Source organism: Staurois parvus, unplaced genomic scaffold (assembly GCF_062004578.1).
Source record: "Staurois parvus isolate SC_StPar_1 unplaced genomic scaffold, SC_StPar_1.0 ptg000366l, whole genome shotgun sequence".
NCBI classification, from domain to species: domain Eukaryota; kingdom Metazoa; phylum Chordata; class Amphibia; order Anura; family Ranidae; genus Staurois; species Staurois parvus.
The window spans coordinates 717149-736728 of NW_028318162.1; the positions used below are offsets into that span (position 1 = coordinate 717149).

General features: G+C 45.6%; 1 protein-coding gene across 1 annotated transcript in view; it reads right to left on the reverse strand.

Moving 5' to 3' along the window:
- LOC149456245 (NACHT, LRR and PYD domains-containing protein 3-like) overlaps nt 1-19580 on the reverse strand; it is a 134451-nt gene that overhangs the window by 2052 nt on the left and 112819 nt on the right. Inside the window, exons 6-7 of the mRNA XM_089685289.1 lie at nt 4109-5819; nt 2915-3079 (exon numbers count right to left, since the gene is read on the reverse strand). Of these exons, the coding sequence (XP_089541415.1) occupies nt 2915-3079; nt 4109-5819 (1876 nt within the window). The remainder of the gene's footprint in view (nt 1-2914; nt 3080-4108; nt 5820-19580) is intronic.

The following is a 19580-nucleotide window of genomic DNA, read 5'->3' on the forward strand; positions in this document are numbered from 1 at the left end:
CTCACTCATCTTGAAGAAAATACATTGACTAAAACTGACACAATTGTACTCAGATTTTCTTTGAACATCATGGTGGAACATTGTATCTAATGATGGAGGATTTTTTATTATTAGTGTTATTTATTTGGATTTTGTTTGTTAGAGCCTTACTACTATTGCTGCATTACTTTTATATATGCCGTTTACAAATTTTCATTAGTTAGCAGTCAAATTGTCTCATTACACCTGGCACCCTCCTAGTCAAGTGATATGATTTGTATAGTTAGGTTAAGCATAGCTGTGTTTCTCTGCTTACCAGAAAGACTGTTAGGAAAATCTAATTGGGCTCTCTGCTTAACAGAGTCCTGTGTTGAATTAGTTAGGTCTGCTTATGATGCTTTGGTGCTGTTCAGTTTGTCTGAGTTCTGCCCACCTTCAAGAAGCTCTAAAGCCTTCCAGACCATGAGTAAGGGCTAGGCAAATGAACAGCATGAATGTGGGTACAGCCCTGGCCAATTACAAGGGAGGGTAGTCCTGTTGCATCCTGGGATTGGTATTTGTGTTCTGTGAGCACATGGGTTCAGTGTCTTTCCCTGGAGTGGATTGCACCAAGCCAGGCTGCAGGCAGGCTGACTTACCTGGCACTTGCTGCCATGGGGTCGACTTGAGGGCCTGAATTTAGAGAGAGTGACCCTGGTCCTACAGTACGCTGACTGAAGGAAGCTGTCTGCCAAAGATCTGTCTTGTATCACTGGAGAGAGTCTCTTGGAAGATTGGCAACCATTCTGTCCTTGGACTTGTGAGTACAGACACTGAGAGATCTTTGGGACTCTGTGTGCTTTGCTATCACTCTGGTGCTTGATAGTCAGCATGCTTCTGAGTAAAGGGAACACTGGCTGGTGTTCTGATGAGTTTGTCCACAGGGTGCTACTGCAAAGGACTTTGCTCAGTTCTATTACTTCTGGACTGCTACAGTCTACTGTAACAAGCCCGTACCTGAGGAGCTCAGCCCTTTAACTACTACTACTGCTAAAGGTACTTTGCTCTCTCCTAAACTACTTATTACTACACTTTAAAGAGAAGTCTGCTATCTGCTTTCAGTCAGGACCTCAGTACTGCTAAACTAAGAGAAAAATTCAGGTGTCCTCAGTGTCAATAGTTCTAATTCTGGAGTATCCTACTCCATCCCCTATCCCTATCCCCAGTTCTACAATACAACTCCAAAAGCAAACATCCGCTAGACTGGTCATTGAAGAAAATCCCACGGCTTCAACTATCACCTCTACGCCGATGACACGCAAATTTACCTCTCCACCCCTCGCCTCACCCCTTCAGTCTCTGCCCGTATCGCCCACCTACTGAACGACATATCAGACTGGATGTCGCTCCATTTCCTCAAATTGAACCTTTCCAAAACCGAGCTCCTGATTTTCCCCCCAGCCTGTGACCTCCCCCCCCACCCTCTCCATCACGACCAACAACGCCACCATCAGTCCTACCCCACAAGCCAAGGTCCTAGGTGTCACTCTAGACTCAAACCTGTCCTTCCAACCCCATGTCCAATCGTTGGCAAACTCATGCAGGCTCCACCTCCGCAACATCTCCAAAATACGTACGTTTCTAACCCCAGACACTACAAAACAACTTGTTCACTCCCTTATTATCTCACGACTGGACTACTGCAACTCCCTTCTCACCGGCCTACCTCATCGTAGACTATCCCCGCTTCAGTCTATCCTGAACTCAGCAGCCAGACTCATCCACCTTACCAACCGCTTCGCTTCTGCCACCCCCCTCTGTCATTCCCTCCACTGGCTCCCGATTGCCCAACGCATTAAATTCAAACTACTAACACAGACATACAAAGCCATTCATAATGCTGCCCCAAACTACCTCACCGACCTGATATCCAAATACCACCCTACCCATAATCTTCGCTCCTCACAAGACCTCCTACTTTCTAGCTCCCTGGTCTCCACCTCCCATGCCCAACTGCAGGACTTCTCCAGGAATTCCCCCATCCTCTGGAACTCACTACCCCAATCCATCAGACTGTCACCTACCCTCCTCACCTTTAGGCGCACCCTGAAAACCCATCTCTTCAGGGAAGCCTACCCCACCCTCACCTAACAGCCCATCTCCTCTACTCCTCCTACCACTCCATCCCCCACAGCCACTTCCTCCTGTACCACTATCCACTCCCTCCTAGATTGTAAGCTCGAAACAGCAGGGCCCTTGAATCCCTCGTGTTTTGTTTTGTTACTGTATTGTCTCATGTTCTGTCCCCAACTATAATGTACAGCGCTGAGCAAACATTTTAGCGCTACATAAATACTGTATAATAATAATAATAAAATGATTGGAGTGTGTGTATTTGGCTGAGGAAATACACTGTGCCTGGCTCTGGGGTGAAGTAAGGGGAAACCGGGGAAAAAATACAAGCAGCCCTTGCATGGGTAGCACTGCATACCATTGTTATATATAAACTTCTAAGAAGTTACGTGTGAAGAAGTCTCACTTTTATTGGCATATTTTCACATTTATAATATTTGAATGTTATACGTGCACTGCAATCTTGCATATTATACTATTTTTACTTACACTCTATATTGGTGTTCATGCTGGCAGATGATTTTCACTATTAGAGTTTGAATAACAAAGTTATTTAGTGCAAATATTTATTTTTTTATTTAATATCCAGCTTTAGAGAACTGTCTGAAATTGGCTATATATAGAGACAAAAGGAGAGGAAATATACAGTATCTACATTAATATTACTTGATTTATGTAGTTTGGACATAACAGTCCAGGATTGAATATTTATGGAGCCTAAAGTTGGATTTTGATGACGTTTTTATATTTCTATATTGTGTGTGGTTTAGATTAAAAAAATAAACTGTCCCAGAATATTGTCAGTCAGTCCTGTTATACTCACTGTAATTCCTCTATCCGGCTTGTTGTCAGAGCTGACATCAGATCACTGAAATGAGGACCCTCCAGATTGTTGCCAGACAGGTTAAGTGTCCTCAGTGTCTGGTTATTTCTTATTCCAGATGCCAGGATAGGACAGGAACTGTCTGTTAGCTGATTACCATCCAATCTGTAAAAGGAGAAAAGAATGTTACCAGAAGAAAATGATTTTTTCCCCCCCAAGAATGAATGTATCTTTTCTCTACATGAATGGAACTCATTTCTCTTTATTGTGTAGCGCTACCCTCTCGAGGGCCACTGAGCTTTTGGGTTCCCCCTAAGCTCTGCACAGCCAGGCAACACACATTTTCCAACACTCTCATCCAGTCAGTAAAAAGGTCCTTGAGCTTGGTTTTGTTGTTTTTATTAGGGGTTAACAACTTGGATGGGGTCTAGGGGTACATGGGATGCACAAAGAACTGTACAACGTTGAGGACAAACTTCACAGCAAAAATGGACAAAAATCAGCAAACTGTCTCTGTAAGGAGCACTTGGTCCCCTTTGGTGAACCTCCTCGGTCCCCAGATGAATATCTGCTCATCCACCTGGCTGTCCTTAGGGTGTCCCTGAGCAAGGGATTCCGATATCTACAATTAAGTAGTCCCAGGGAGAACTAGTTGCATATTGCACCTGACCGCCCACTCCCTTCTTTGGCCCAGGGAATGTAGACATACTCACACTGTCCTGTTCCTGTAGCTTATTGTCTGTGTCCCCATTAGGGAGATTAACCCTCTCTATTTGTCCTGTTTACTGTTATCATAAGAGTGAAAAAAAAAATAGGTTGTCGCTAGAACATGGTAGAGGGGACACCTAATAGGGACACAAGTTCTGATGGCAGCCAGGGATTGCATCACTTTGGAGGAATTTCCTCTAACTTTCTATTTTGCCTATGGGACAAGAAGTGATGGGAAATCTGCCCAATGGGGCACAGATGACAAAGAACAAACGGGTTAGAATCCTCCCTTACTCTATCCAAAAAGAAAAGAAAACATTTTTCTTTAATTCTACTTTAAGTCTTATCTGATGTATTCACATAAATAAGTACAGCCTGTGTACAACAGAAAACAAATCACATTAAAAATTAGTAATTTCTCTGGAAACAAACACCCAAAAATACCAATGTAATACATCAATATGATTAATTAGATTTAATATTTACCTCAAACTCTTGATGTTTTTTAGAGCCGGTATAAATTTCCTCAGTCCTTCACTCTGAATTCTACATGAACTTAAATTTACTTCTATATCTCTGCAGGATTGAAGAATAAAAGACAGCACAGAGCAGTCCAGAGGGCTGAGGAGGACATCAGAAAAGTCCATTTTGTTTGATCCAATACATTGTGACACCAGAGTCTTATTCCTGCTCTCATGGAGACAGTAGAAAGCATTAAGAAGATATCTCTTGTCTCTGTCTGTATATTTGTCAGATCTTTTTTCTGTGATTTCCTTCTGGATCCAGGTGATAACATGTTTGGCAGCCTGAGTAGACAATTCTCCCACATAAGACTTTAACATGGATCTAGTGGAAGAATCTGAGAGACCGCAGAGGAAACGGAGAACTATCTCAGCACGGCCGTCTTTATAAGATTTAGCCTCATCAAGTGTATCCTGTAATCTGTCACGATTATAGTTAATAAAATGGACTAAAGCAGCAAAAAACTCCTGAACAGTGACATGTAAGAAGGTGTAATCCACATCAGGGGTCTGACCAGATTCTATCATGAAAGATGAAAAGAGATGTTTATCATTTCTCACACTGAATGAGTCCAGATGACGCTCATCAAATACAATCAGGTGATTCATGACTCCATGTTTTGCCATCCACCCAATAGATGTCAGCAGTTCTCGGGCAGTGTGACCACCATCTTTATTCTGGTTGTGATTGGCCAGAATGTTGGAGACAAAAGTTACAAAGAGTTGTGTCACTGTTTTGGGTAATGATGTCATCAGTTGATCAGTGATTGTTGGTTGAGCTCTAAAGCACACTGATAAAACTGTACAGATGATCCAGCAGTATGATGGGATATAACAGAATGTGTACAGCATGTCATTCTCCTGCACATAATGAAAAGCCTTTGCTGATAATTTCTCATTTTCAAAGAAATTATTAAAGAACACCAGTCTGTCTCTACGGAGAAATCCAGTGATCTCAGCTATTCTCTGAAAAACATCAGTATCAACTGATGCCAGTCTGGTTGGGCGGCTGGTTATCAGTACAGAGCAACCCTTAAAGAGACTCTGCCTCACCAAACTGACCACAATCTCACCAAATTGTGTTCTATGTTTTGGATTGGACAGTTTACTTGATCTGAAATCCATTTGGTGAATACTTTCATCTAAACCATCAAATATAAACAGAAGTCTCTCTGGATCTTGCAAAATATTTCCAATCTGACTCTCCAGATACGGATATTGTTTAAGAATCATCTCCTCCAAACTGACCTCTCCCAGTCTATTAAGGTCCCGGAATCTGAAGAAGAAGACAAAGGCAAATCTCTGGTGGTGTTTTCTGGTCACCCAGTCATACACACACTTCTGTATCAGTGTGGTCTTCCCTATTCCTGGCACTCCGCTCACCATTACTGCATGTGGTACACATTGTGACTGGTGGTTCCATCGGAACAGCCTATTGGGGGAAATGTGCTCCAGTCCAGTTTGTGTTTTCTTCAAGCATTCCTCATGTTCTACCCCAGTCTGTATTAGTTCATTCTGGGGACGCTGCCTGAACTGATCAGAGGAGACAACAATCAGGTTCACATAACGTTCATTGATGAGGAATCTTTGTGGTTCCAAGGTAGTTCCTGGGGGTCTATGTTCAACCAGAGTCTCAGTCTTCTCCATCAAATGTTGTCTGTGCTTTTCCTGAAAATCTGGGAATATAATGGAAATATTGTATGAATCAGGTTAAAGCAGAAGTCACAAATATTGATATTATTTCCTTCTGTAATGTTCATAATGTTAACATAGTTCTTATCATTACATTTCCAATCGAATTTCAAATGCTGATGTTACAGGTTACTAAGTGTGGTCATCCAAAATTTACATATTAATTAGGGACAAAGATTTATTTCTCTGCAATATGCACATTTCTCCACATTTCATACTTTAAAAGAGTTTGCAAGACCTGATGTTCCTTCCAGAAATACACTTGTATCCTAAATACCTCTTGTGGCAGATGACATAGTGCATTTTCTGAGATGAAATGACAAGGAATGATTTCAGCCCTGCTCAGTTTTTTGCTATACCATACTACAAAAGATATCCCTCTCTTTTTATTTCTAAACATAGAAAGGGGGGTTGTATAGTCTAAGAAAAGATCTGGAAGGGCTGATTGGTCTCTTTGAGGTAATATAAACAGAGCGCACAGGACATTTGCAGTATTTAATAGTACTTTTGTACCTATCCAAAAGATATACACCGTGTTCCAAATTATTATGCAAATTATATTTTTCTCATTTACCTAAATAATTGATGTAAATAACAATCAGCATAATTCTCATGACCAGGCCTATTCTGACACCTTTTGTTTACAAGTAAAAATCAACATCGAAAATTACTTAGAACAAATAAACATATATATATATATTTTAGCAGAGTCCCTACAGAATAAAATGGTGGTTTTTGAATTTTTTTGTCACACAATTGTTTTTAGAAAAAATACACTTTAATGAATTTTTGAAAAACGTAAAATATAACCCAATTTTTTAAAAATGTTATGCCAAATAAATAGATACCTACCATGTCACACTTTCAAATTGTGCACGTTTGTGAAATGACAACAAACTACAATACTTAAAGATCTCCATAGACGATGCTTTAAAAAAATTTTACAGGTTACCAATTTAGAGTTAGAGAGGAGGTATAGCAGTAGAATTATTGCTCTCATTATAACATTTACAGTGATACCTCGTATGTGCAAATATTGTTTTCATATGAATGCGTGACCTACGTATGTGTTTATTTCTGCTGGCAAGTACAGGGGTTGCTTTAAAAAAAATATTTTTTTTTATTTTTACTATATTTCTTAAAAAAATTTAAGAAATATAGTAAAAATAAAAAAAAAATATTTTTTTTCCTATCCCAAGAACATACCTTGTCATAGAAATAAGGCATAACAGGTCCTCCTTATGAAAAAAGCTGGGTTCTAAAAGACCCCAGATCTCTCCTCTACCCTGAAAAGCATGAAATAAAAAAAATGATCTCATTCTTCCCAAAAAAAACCCATTTGCCCTAACTGATGTTATGATGTCGGTTCCAGCCTCCTAGACCATAAAGATGGCCAGGGACCTTCCGGTGCTCGGTCGGGTCTATGATAACCCGGCAGCACTGACAGATCTGATACCAGTCTCCCTAATCACACAGGAGAGGCCAGACAGATGCCGGTTGATTGGCGGGGGGATGTCTTCTCCAGCCACCTATAAAACCAATCCAGCAGCTAATCAGCCATTTAGGTTGAAAGAGCATCGCTGGCTGAAAAAACAATACTGAGGTTATGGCAAACAGCTGCAGCCATAATCCCAGTATAACCATTCACATACTATACGTGTATGGGATTCTGCAGCAAGTGGTAAAATAATTTTTAATATACAAAGCAAAACTTTTTGTTGAGAAAACACTGTGAAAAACACCCCCCTTGCATTTCTGGCCATGACCATCTTGAGTAAGGGTAGGTGATTCATGTACCATTTACTTCCTGAAATCTTCCTGCCCTTCGCTCAGGCATGCAAGCAGGAGAGGTTGTGCTTAGCTGAGAAAGCCCCACCTCCCCTACTCAAGACTTCTGGGATGTATGACATCATTTGCCTAGGCATGGAAACCAGGAAGTAACTGAAAAAAAAATTAAAACAATCAAATATGGTATACTTTCCAATCCATTTTCTAATTCTGGTAGCATAAAGATTAAAAATAGTCAATGTTAATTGAGAGAATGAAGGTCCACTTCAAGTATTACATGCACTTTAACCCTTTCACTGCCAGGTCCGTACGGCATACGGACCTACAGCACTGCTTCAAGCAGGCCAGGTCCGTGCTGCGTACGAACCTCCAGTCCTCTTCTACTATAAGCGCCTGGTCCCTTCAGGGACCAGGCGCTTATAGCAAAACTGTTCAGCAGACTCTACTGAACATATAGATAGCTCTGATCAGTGGCCAACAAGCCGCTGATTAGAGCTATTCACATCAAATGTAACCTCCTTCCTGCAACTACTGCCAATTCCTTTACTTCCCTGTCTCCAGCCCCCCATACACACTTCACTGTCCACCCCCCCAGCACCAATTCCCCCCACAATTTGCAGCCCCTCCACCAGCAAACCCGTTCCCCTTCAGCTACCCTGCAGCCTCTGGCTTCCTTCCTCTGCCTCTCACACCGGCTTGCTGCAGGGGTTTTGGAACATAAAAAATGTCCCCTCTGCCACTCCAACCCCCCACTGCTGGTCCTCCACTCCCCGATCCCCTGCTGCTGGCAGGTGTTCCCTCCTCTCCCTCCCGCCGCCTGCAGCTGCTGCTGTGGCTCTGGGTCCAGCTCCAAACTGTCAGGATGGAGAGCGGGGGGCTTGTTAAACATGTCTGTACCAGCCTGCTCCCTTTCCTTCAATGGATACAGTTAGCGATCACTACTGATTGCTCCTATATACATTGATATCTGAGCATAGCAAACTGTGTTGACTACAGTTGTGGCCAAAATTATTCAACCCCCACTGAAATTGAGTGTTTTGGCCAGTTTGACATTGCTTTTGATCATTCAGTCATCTTGCTTACATTTACATTAAAGAGGCACTTGTAGGTCAGACAAATATAACATAACAGTTATAATGAAATAACCACAAATGTCTTTTCTGTGCTCACAGCATTATCAGTTTTATTCAACCCCCAAGTGACATTCAATCTTAGTACTTAGTACAGCATCCTTTTACAGTTATAACAGCTTTTAAACGTGAAGCATAGCTTGACACAAGTGTCTTGCAGCGATCTACGGGTATCTTCGCCCATTCTTCATGGGCAAAGGCCTCCAGTTCAGTCACATTCTTAGGCTTGCGCACTGCAACTGCTTTCTTTAAGTCCCACCAGAGGTTCTCAATCGGATTTAAGTCTGGTGACTGCGATGGCCACTCCAAAATGTTCCAGCCTTTCCTCTGCAACCATGCTCTAGTGGACTTGGAGGTATGCTTGGGATCATTGTCCTGTTGAAAGGTCCAACGTCTCCCAAGCCTCAGGTGTGTGACGGACTGCATCACGTTTCCATCCAATATCTCCTGGTACTGAAGAGAATTCATGGTACCTTGCACACGCTGAAGCTTCCCTGTACCTGCAGAAGCAAAACAGCCCCAAAGCATGATTGACCCTCCACCATGCTTCACAGTAGGCAAGGTGTTCTTTTCATCATAGGCCTTGTTCTTCCTCCTCCAAACATAGCGTTGATCCATGGGCCCAAACAGTTCTAATTTTGTTTCATCAGTCCACAGAACACTATCCCACAACTTTTGTGGTTTGTCCACATGGCTTTTGGCATACTGCAGTCGACTCTTCTTATTCTTTGGAGACAGCAAGGGGGTACGCCTGGGAGTTCTGGCACGGAGGCCTTCATTACGCAGTGTGCGTCTTATTGTCTGGGCTGAAACTTCTGTACCCACATCTGACAAATCTTTTCTCAGTTCCTCAGCAGTCACACGGGGACTTCTCTCCACTCTACGCTTCAGGTAGCGCACAGCAGTCGAAGTCAGCATCTTCTTTCTGCCACGACCAGGTAGCGTTTCAACAGTGCCCTTTGCCTTGAATTTGCGAATGATGCTTCCTAAGGTGTCTCTTGGTATGTTTAACATCTTTGCAATCTTCTTATAGCCATTGCCCTTCCTGTGAAGAGAAATCACCTCTTCTCTTGTCTTCCTGGACCATTCTCTTGCCTTCACCATGTTTGTAACCACACCAGTAAATGTCTAGAAGGAGCTGAGTATCACAGTCATTTTAAAGCTGCCTAATTGGTGCTTATTATGCTTGATTGCTGCTCGGTGACATCCACAGGTGTTTTCAATACCTGATGGAAAGCACCTGTATGAACCTCTGTTCTTCAGAGTGGTAGTCTTTAAGGGGTTGAATAATTGTGGCAATGAAGAAACCACATAAGAACCATTTACTACTGTATTACATAAACAATTGATGTCATTTTAGTTGCATTTGGGTAGTTACAACGTCCTTGTAGGATTTGATTCTGAATACAATTCCAAATGTACACTATAGTCCCTAAACCCCTTTACAGCATTGGGGGTTGAATAATTTTGGCCACAACTGTATGTCAGTTTATAAATAAAAAGGAGTCTCTATACAGACTCCTCATTCATTCATGTAATGTGCGCTTAGGCTGCAGAGAAAGGGACTATCTGCAGTCCCTTTCTTTGTCTCAAAAAAGATACATCAGGGGTCTGTTTTGATCCCTGAAATCTCACCAAAGCCCCCCACCCAAAAATAAAAGTACAACATATTTAAAAATAAAATTGTTGTAAATAAATAAATAATGTAAAAATGCACCAACACTTTTTTTTTGTATCGGCGAGTATGAGTACTGATACTTTACAGCACAATTTTCATGCATACAAAATAAATGGGCACATATCGCACTGCAAAGAATGGCATGCAAATTTTAACAAGAATGCGTTGCGATTCCTGTCAAATTGCATGCAGTTTCCCCACAGTTCCTATGTGAACCCAAGCGTGTCATAGTGATTTCAGCCTGGGTTCACACAGGAGCAGTGCAGGAAACCACATGGGATTTGTACAGGAATCACACCACATTTCTGTTCCAATCACATGCCATTCTTTGCAGTGCAATTTGCGTCCAGTTATTTTGTATGGACACAAATCGCCCCAGAAAGTATAGGTTTCAGGTATCGGGAGCATTTTCACAAGTATAAGTACTCATTAGAGATGAGCGAATCGAAGTAGGCGAAGTGGAATTCGAGTCGAATATTGGAAAATTTTTCCTAAAATGGCGGCGGACATGTGCGGCGACGGAGCGGGGATGTCTGGGAAGGCGCGCAGACAAGGCACGCTGACCCATAATGCATTCCTTAATGACATGTGATCGCATTAGCCAATCAGCAGCCAGCCAGCCAGCACTGTGTAATGGTCGAGCTATAAATAGCGGCCATTTTAGAATTCTTCATTTGCCTCCAGTCATTCAAGAGAGGCAGACCGCTCTGTATTAGGGACAGAGTTAGGGCCACAGAAACGTTACTTGGGGACAGAGAAACGTTACTTAGGGACAGAGAAGCATTACTCAGGGACACAGAATTGTTAATGAGGGCCACAGAATCGTTACTTAGGGCCAAAGAAACGCTAGTTAGGGCCACAGAATTGTTACTCAGGGACAGACAGAATTGTTACTGAGTGCCAGAGAATTGTTACTTAGGGCCACAGAAACGTTAGTTAGGGCCACAGAATTGTTACTCAGGGACAGACACAGAATTGTTGCTGAGGGCCACATAACTGTTACTTAGGGCCACAGAAACGTTATTAGGGCCACAGAATTGTTACTCAGGGACAGACAGAATTGTTACTGAGTGCCAGAGAATTGTTACTTAGGGCCACAGAAACGTTAGTTAGGGCCAAAGAATTGTTGCTCAGGGACAGAAACAGAATTGTTACTGAGGGCCACAGAACTGTTACTTAGGGCCACAGAAACGTTAGTTAGGGCCACAGAATTGTTACTCAGGGACAGACAGAATTGTTACTGAGTGCCAGAGAATTGTTACTTAGGGCCACAGAAACGTTAGATAGGGCCACAGAATTGTTACTCAGGGACAGACACAGAATTGTTACTGAGGGCCACAGAACTGTTACTTAGGGCCACAGAAACGTTAGTTAGGGCCACAGAATTGTTACTCAGGGACAGACAGAATTGTTACTGAGGGCCACAGAACTGTTACTTAGGGCCACAGAAACGTTAGTTAGGGCCACAGAATTGTTACTCGGACAGACACAGAATTGTTACTGAGGGCCACAGAATTGTTACTGAGGGCCACAGAACCGTTACTTAGGGCCACAGAATTGTTACTCAGGGACACAGAATTGTTACTGAGGGCCACAGAACCATTACTTAGGGCCACAGAATTGTTACTCAGGGACAGACACAGAATTGTTACTCAGGGACACAGAATTGTTACTGAGGGCCACAGAACCGTTACTTAGGGCCACAGAATTGTTACTCAGGGACACAGAATTGTTACTGAGGGCCACAGAACCGTTACTTAGGGCCACAGAATTGTTACTCAGGGACACAGAATTGTTACTTAGGGCCACAGAAACGTTACTCAGGGACACAGAATTGTTACTGAGGGCCACAGAACTGTTACTTAGGGCCACAGAAACGTTAGTTAGGGACACAGAAACGTTACTCAGGGACAGACACAGAATTGTTACTGAGCGCCACAGAATTGTTACTTAGGGCCACAGAAACGTTACTCAGGGACACAGAATTGTTACTGAGGGCCACAGAACCGTTACTTAGGGCCACAGAATTGTTACTCAGGGACAGACACAGAATTGTTACTCAGGGACACAGAATTGTTACTGAGGGCCACAGAACCGTTACTTAGGGCCACAGAAACGTTACTCAGGGACACAGAATTGTTACTGGGGGCCACAGAACCGTTACTTAGGGCCACAGAATTGTTACTCAGGGACAGACACAGAATTGTTACTGAGGGACACAGAATTGTTACTGAGGGCCACAGAACCGTTACTTAGGGCCACAGAAACGTTAATCAGGGACACAGAATTGTTACTGAGGGCCACAGAACCGTTACTTAGGTCCACATAAACGTTATTCAGGGACACAGAATTGTTACTGAGGGCCACAGAACTGTTACTGAGGGCCACAGAAACGTTAGTTAGGGCCACAGAATTGTTACTCAGGGACAGACACAGAATTGTTACTGAGGGACACAGAATTGTTACTGAGGGACACAGAACTGTTACTTAGGGCCACATAATTGTTACTCAGGGACACAGAATTGTTACTGAGGGCCACAGAACCGTTACTTAGGGCCACAGAATTGTTACTCAGGGACAGACACAGAATTGTTACTGAGGGACACAGAATTGTTACTGAGGGCCACAGAACCGTTACTTAGGGCCACAGAATTGTTACTCAGGGACAGACACAGAATTGTTACTCAGGGACACAGAATTGTTACTGAGGGCCACAGAACCATTACTTAGGGCCACAGAAACGTTACTCAGGGACACAGAATTGTTACTGAGGGCCACAGAACCGTTACTTAGGGCCACAGAATTGTTACTCAGGGACAGACACAGAATTGTTACTGAGGGACACAGAATTGTTACTGAGGGCCACAGAACCGTTACTTAGGGCCACAGAAATGTTACTCAGGGACACAGAATTGTTACTGAGGGCCACAGAACCGTTACTTAGGGCCACAGAATTGTTACTGAGGGACAGACACAGAATTGTTACTGAGGGACACAGAATTGTTACTGAGGGCCACAGAACCATTACTTAAGGCCACAGAATTGTTACTCAGGGACAGACACAGAATTGTTACTCAGGGACACAGAATTGTTACTGAGGGCCACAGAACCGTTACTTAGGGCCACAGAAACGTTAATCAGGGACACAGAATTGTTACTGAGGGCCACAGAACCGTTACTTAGGTCCACATAAACGTTATTCAGGGACACAGAATTGTTACTGAGGGCCACAGAACTGTTACTGAGGGCCACAGAAACGTTAGTTAGGGCCACAGAATTGTTACTCAGGGACAGACACAGAATTGTTACTGAGGGACACAGAATTGTTACTGAGGGACACAGAACTGTTACTTAGGGCCACATAATTGTTACTCAGGGACACAGAATTGTTACTGAGGGCCACAGAACCGTTACTTAGGGCCACAGAATTGTTACTCAGGGACAGACACAGAATTGTTACTGAGGGACACAGAATTGTTACTGAGGGCCACAGAACCGTTACTTAGGGCCACAGAATTGTTACTCAGGGACAGACACAGAATTGTTACTCAGGGACACAGAATTGTTACTGAGGGCCACAGAACCATTACTTAGGGCCACAGAAACGTTACTCAGGGACACAGAATTGTTACTGAGGGCCACAGAACCGTTACTTAGGGCCACAGAATTGTTACTCAGGGACAGACACAGAATTGTTACTGAGGGACACAGAATTGTTACTGAGGGCCACAGAACCGTTACTTAGGGCCACAGAAATGTTACTCAGGGACACAGAATTGTTACTGAGGGCCACAGAACCGTTACTTAGGGCCACAGAATTGTTACTGAGGGACAGACACAGAATTGTTACTGAGGGACACAGAATTGTTACTGAGGGCCACAGAACCATTACTTAAGGCCACAGAATTGTTACTCAGGGACAGACACAGAATTGTTACTCAGGGACACAGAATTGTTACTGAGGGCCACAGAACCGTTACTTAGGGCCACAGAATTGTTACTCAGGGACACAGAACTGTTACTGAGGGACACAGAACCGTTACTTAGGGCCACAGAATTGTTACTCAGGGACAGACACAGAATTGTTACTCAGGGACACAGAATTGTTACTGAGGGCCACAGAACCGTTACTTAGGGCCACAGAAACGTTACTCAGGGACAGACACAGAATTCTTACTCAGGGACAGACACAGAATTGTTACTCAGGGACACAGAATTGTTACTGAGGGACACAGAATTGTTACTGAGGGACACAGAATTGTTACTCAGGGACACAGAATTGTTACTGAAGGACACAGAATTGTTACTGAGGGACACAGAATTGTTACTCAGGGACAGACACAGAATTGTTACTCAGGGACAGACACTGAATTGTTACTCAGGGACAGACAGAATTGTTACTGAGGGCCACAGAAATGTTACTTAGGGCCACAGAAACGTTACTCAGGGACACAGAATTGTTACTCAGGGACAGACACAGAATTGTTACTCAGGGACAGACACAGAATGGTTACTGAGGGACACAGAATTGTTACTGAGGGCCATAGAACCGTTACTTAGGGCCACAGAAACGTTACTCAGGGACAGACACAGAATTGTTACTCAGGGACAGACACAGAATTGTTACTGAGGGACACAGAATTGTTACTGAGGGACACAGAATTGTTACTGAGGGCCACAGAACCGTTACTTAGGGCCACAGAATTGTTACTCAGGGACAGACACAGAATTGTTACTCAGGGACACAGAATTGTTACTGAGGGCCACAGAACAGTTACTTAGGGCCACAGAAACGTTACTCAGGGACAGACACAGAATTGTTACTCAGGGACAGACACAGAATTGTTACTCAGGGACACAGAATTGTTACTGAGGGACACAGAATTGTTACTGAGGGCCACAGAATTGTTACTCAGGGACACAGAATTGTTACTGAGGGACACAGAATTGTTACTGAGGGACACAGAATTGTTACTCAGGGACAGACACAGAATTGTTACTGAGGGCCACAGAACTGTTACTTAGGGCCACAGAACTGTTACTTAGGGCCACAGAAACGTTACTCAGGGACACAGAATTGTTACTGAGGGACACAGAATTGTTACTCAGGGACAGACACAGAATTGTTACTGAGGGCCACAGAACTGTTGCTTAGGGCCACAGAACTGTGACTTAGGGCCACAGAAACGTTACTCAGGGACACAGAATTGTTACTCAGGGACACAGAATTGTTACTGAGGGACACAGAATTGTTACTGAGGGACACAGAATTGTTACTCAGGGACAGACACCGAATTGTTACTGAGGGCCACAGAACTGTTACTTAGGGCCACAGAACTGTTACTTAGGGCCACAGAAACGTTACTCAGGGACACAGAATTGTTACTCAGGGACACAGAATCATTTAATTAAAGAGTATGTCAGACAACATGCAGAGGAGTGGCAGAGAAGGCAATGTTTTAGGAGCGAGCAGACGTGGCAGCAGAGGAAGGGGTCGAGGCAGCACTATTCGCAGCCAGAGGCTAGTGCTCCCGGTGTCATCCAGTACAGTGAGGAAGAGCTAACAGAGGGCGGTCAGGAACGGGGGGAGACATCCGCCTCTTCAGCAGCCAGGCGAAGAAGTAGTGGCGAGGAGAGTGGCTCGGTAGCCGGTGTAGAGACAGGTCTGTCTCCTGACCCACACGCAGCCGAGGGGGCTAGTAGTGAGGCGGAGACCCTAATTGATGATGATGAGGCTGATCGCACTTGGCAGCCTCATCGTCATCAGGCTATTGCTTCCGCATCATCAGGAGAAGAGGGTGGCAGCTTGGCAGCGAGCAAAACAGTCGGTGGGTTGTCTACATCGCCACACTCTGCCATGTGCCACTTTCAGATCTCCTCACACACTGCTGGTGTGTTGAATTTTTTGACATAGGGTGCTGGCAGATTACGGGCCTCCCATAGCTGCTGCCAGGCCCCTAATCTGCCATGGGCCCCTATACCGCCTCCTCATGCTGCTGCCAGGTCCACAGTCTCTCATGCCATGTGCCACTTTCAGGTCTCCTCACACTGCTGGTGTGTTCAATTTTTTGACATAGGGTGCTGGCAGATTACGGGCCTCCCATAGCTGCTGCCAGGCCCCTAATCTGCCATGGGCCCCTATATACCGCCTCCTCATGCTGCTGCCAGGTCCAGAGTCTGTCATGGGTCCCTGTACGGCCTCCCATTGCTGCTGTCTCCATCGCCACACTCTGCCATGTGCCACTTTCAGGTCTCCTCACACACTGCTGGTGTGTTGAATTTTTTGACATAGGGTGCTGGCAGATTATGGGCCTCCCATAGCTGCTGCCAGGCCCCTAATCTGCCATGGGCCCCTATATACCGCCTCCTCATGCTTCTGCCAGGTCCAGAGTCTGTCATGGGTCCCTGTACGGCCTCCCATTGCTGCTATCTCCATCGTCACACTCTGCCATGTGCCACTTTCAGGTCTCCTCACACACTGCTGTTGTGTTCAATTTTTTGACATAGGGTGCTGGCAGATTACGGGCCTCCCATAGCTGCTGCCAGGCCCCTAATCTGCCATGGGCCCCTATATACCGCCTCCTCATGCTGCTGCCAAGTCCAGAGTCTGTCATGGGTCCCTGTACGGCCTCCCATTGCTGCTGTCTCCATCGCCACACTCTGCCATGTGCCACTTTCAGGTCTCCTCACACACTGCTGGTGTGTTGAATTTTTTGACATAGGGTGCTGGCAGATTACGGGCCTCCCATAGCTGCTGCCAGGCCCCTAATCTGCCATGGGCCCCTATATACCACCTCCTCATGCTGCTGCCAAGTCCAGAGTCTGTCATGGGTCCCTGTACGGCCTCCCATTGCTGCTGTCTCCATCGCCACACTCTGCCATGTGCCACTTTCAGGTCTCCTCACACACTGCTGGTGTGTTGAATTTTTTGACATAGGGTGCTGGCAGATTACGGGCCTCCCATAGCTGCTGCCAGGCCCCTAATCTGCCATGGGCCCCCAAAATACCGCCTCCTCATGCTGCTGCCAAGTCCAGAGTCTGTCATGGGTCCCTGTACGGCCTCCCATTGCTGCTGTCTCCATCGCCACACTCTGCCATGTGCCACTTTCAGGTCTCCTCACACTGCTGGTGTGTTGAATTTTTTGACATAGGGTGCTGGCAGATTACGGGCCTCCTATAGCTACTGCCAGGCCCCTAATCTGCCATAGGCCCCTATATACCGCCTCCTCATGCTGCTGCCAAGTCCAGAGTCTCTCATGGGTCCCTGTACGGCCTCCCATTGCTGCTGTCTCCATCGCCACACTCTGCCATGTGCCACTTTCAGGTCTCCTCACACACTGCTGTTGTGTTCAATTTTTTGACATAGGGTGCTGGCAGATTACGGGCCTCCCATAGCTGCTGCCAGGCCCCTAATCTGCCATGGGCCCCTATATACCGCCTCCTCATGCTGCTGCCAAGTCCAGAGTCTGTCATGGGTCCCTGTACGGCCTCCCATTGCTGCTGTCTCCATCGCCACACTCTGCCATGTGCCACTTTCAGGTCTCCTCACACACTGCTGGTGTGTTGAATTTTTTGACATAGGGTGCTGGCAGATTACGGGCCTCCCATAGCTGCTGCCAGGCCCCTAATCTGCCATGGGCCCCTATACCGCCTCCTCATGCTGCTGCCAGGTCCAGGCGAACGTAGTCACACAGGGGAGGAACTTCTCAGTGTAATGAACAGAGAAATCGACAGATGGCTGTCTCCGCGCAAGCTGAAAATCGGAACCATGTTGACCGACAACGGAAAGAACATGGTGTCTGCTCTGCGTCAAGTAAGGTTGTGCCATGCGCCATGCATGGCTCACGTGTTCAATCTGGTTGTCAAGCGGTTCCTAAAATCCACCATCCCACTGCAAGACATCCTTAAAATGTCACGTAAACTTTGCATGCATTTCAGCCATTCCTACACCGCAAAGCACACCCTCCTTGAGCTGCAGCGGCAGAACGGAATTGCACAGCATCGCCTGATCTGCGACGTTGCAACAAGGTGGAATTCAACCCTACACATGTTAGACCGCCTTTACGAACAGCGAAAGGCCATCACCGATTTCCTGATGTTACAAGCGGATAAAGGTACTCCCCTGTGTAACTTCGATGTCAGCCATTGGCAGCTCATGCGTGACACCTGCCGCTTGCTCAGGCCCTTTGAGGAGGCCACGCTATTCGTGAGTCGGCAGGACTATGGGATGAACGACGTCATTCCTCTGTTGCACGTCCTGGAACAAATGCTGTTAACAATGGCTGGTCAGGGTGCGGTAGACGTGGCGCACAGATCTCAACGCCACATGACCCCTGTGGGGGTAGGACAGGAAGAAGAGGAGGAGGTAGAGGAGGACATTTGTGCTCAGGAATTATTGAATGAAATGGGTGGTTTTTCCACTCAGCGGACAGGAGTGGAGGAGCAGGAGCATCTGGTAGAGGAAGAGGAGACAGAGGACCCAGACGCACCGTGGCAGTATGCTGTGGAGATGGAGGCAGGGAGTCCCTCGCATTCCTTGGCACAAATGGCCCATAGCATGCTCGGTTGCTTGCGTAGCGACAGCCGAATAATAACCATCAGACAGAGGGATGACTTTTGGCTGTCCACCTTGTTGGACCCTCGCTACCGTTCAAAAATGGTGGCCTTTTTCACACCTGCTGAGAGGGAGGCCAAAATAACGTACTATAAAAGCCACCTACGTAGTCAGTTGGTCTCTGCCTTTCTGCGCCAATGTCCATCCTCAGACACTGTGGGCCCTGTGCGCTCGCGTTCCGCTGCCATGGCAGCAGGGGAGGGGTGGGGTGGTAGGAGCAGTGGCAGCTCCACCAGCAGCGGCTGCCTCAGTCTGCAGTCGATGATGAGTAGCTTTCTTCACCAGCGCAGTGAGGAAACTACTAACCAGCCGCAGCAGCAGCAGCATCAGGTGGACCTGGAGCAGGAGCTCAAACAACAGGCTTGGGCCTACTTGGACAGCACCCTGCCAACCGAGGTAGACAATCCCCTTGACTACTGGGCAACGAAACTTGACCTTTGGCCCCAACTAGCTGAATTTGCCCTTGAAAGGCTGTCATGCCCGGCCAGTAGCGTGGCATCGGAGCGCGTGTTTAGTGCGGCAGGAGGTATTGTAA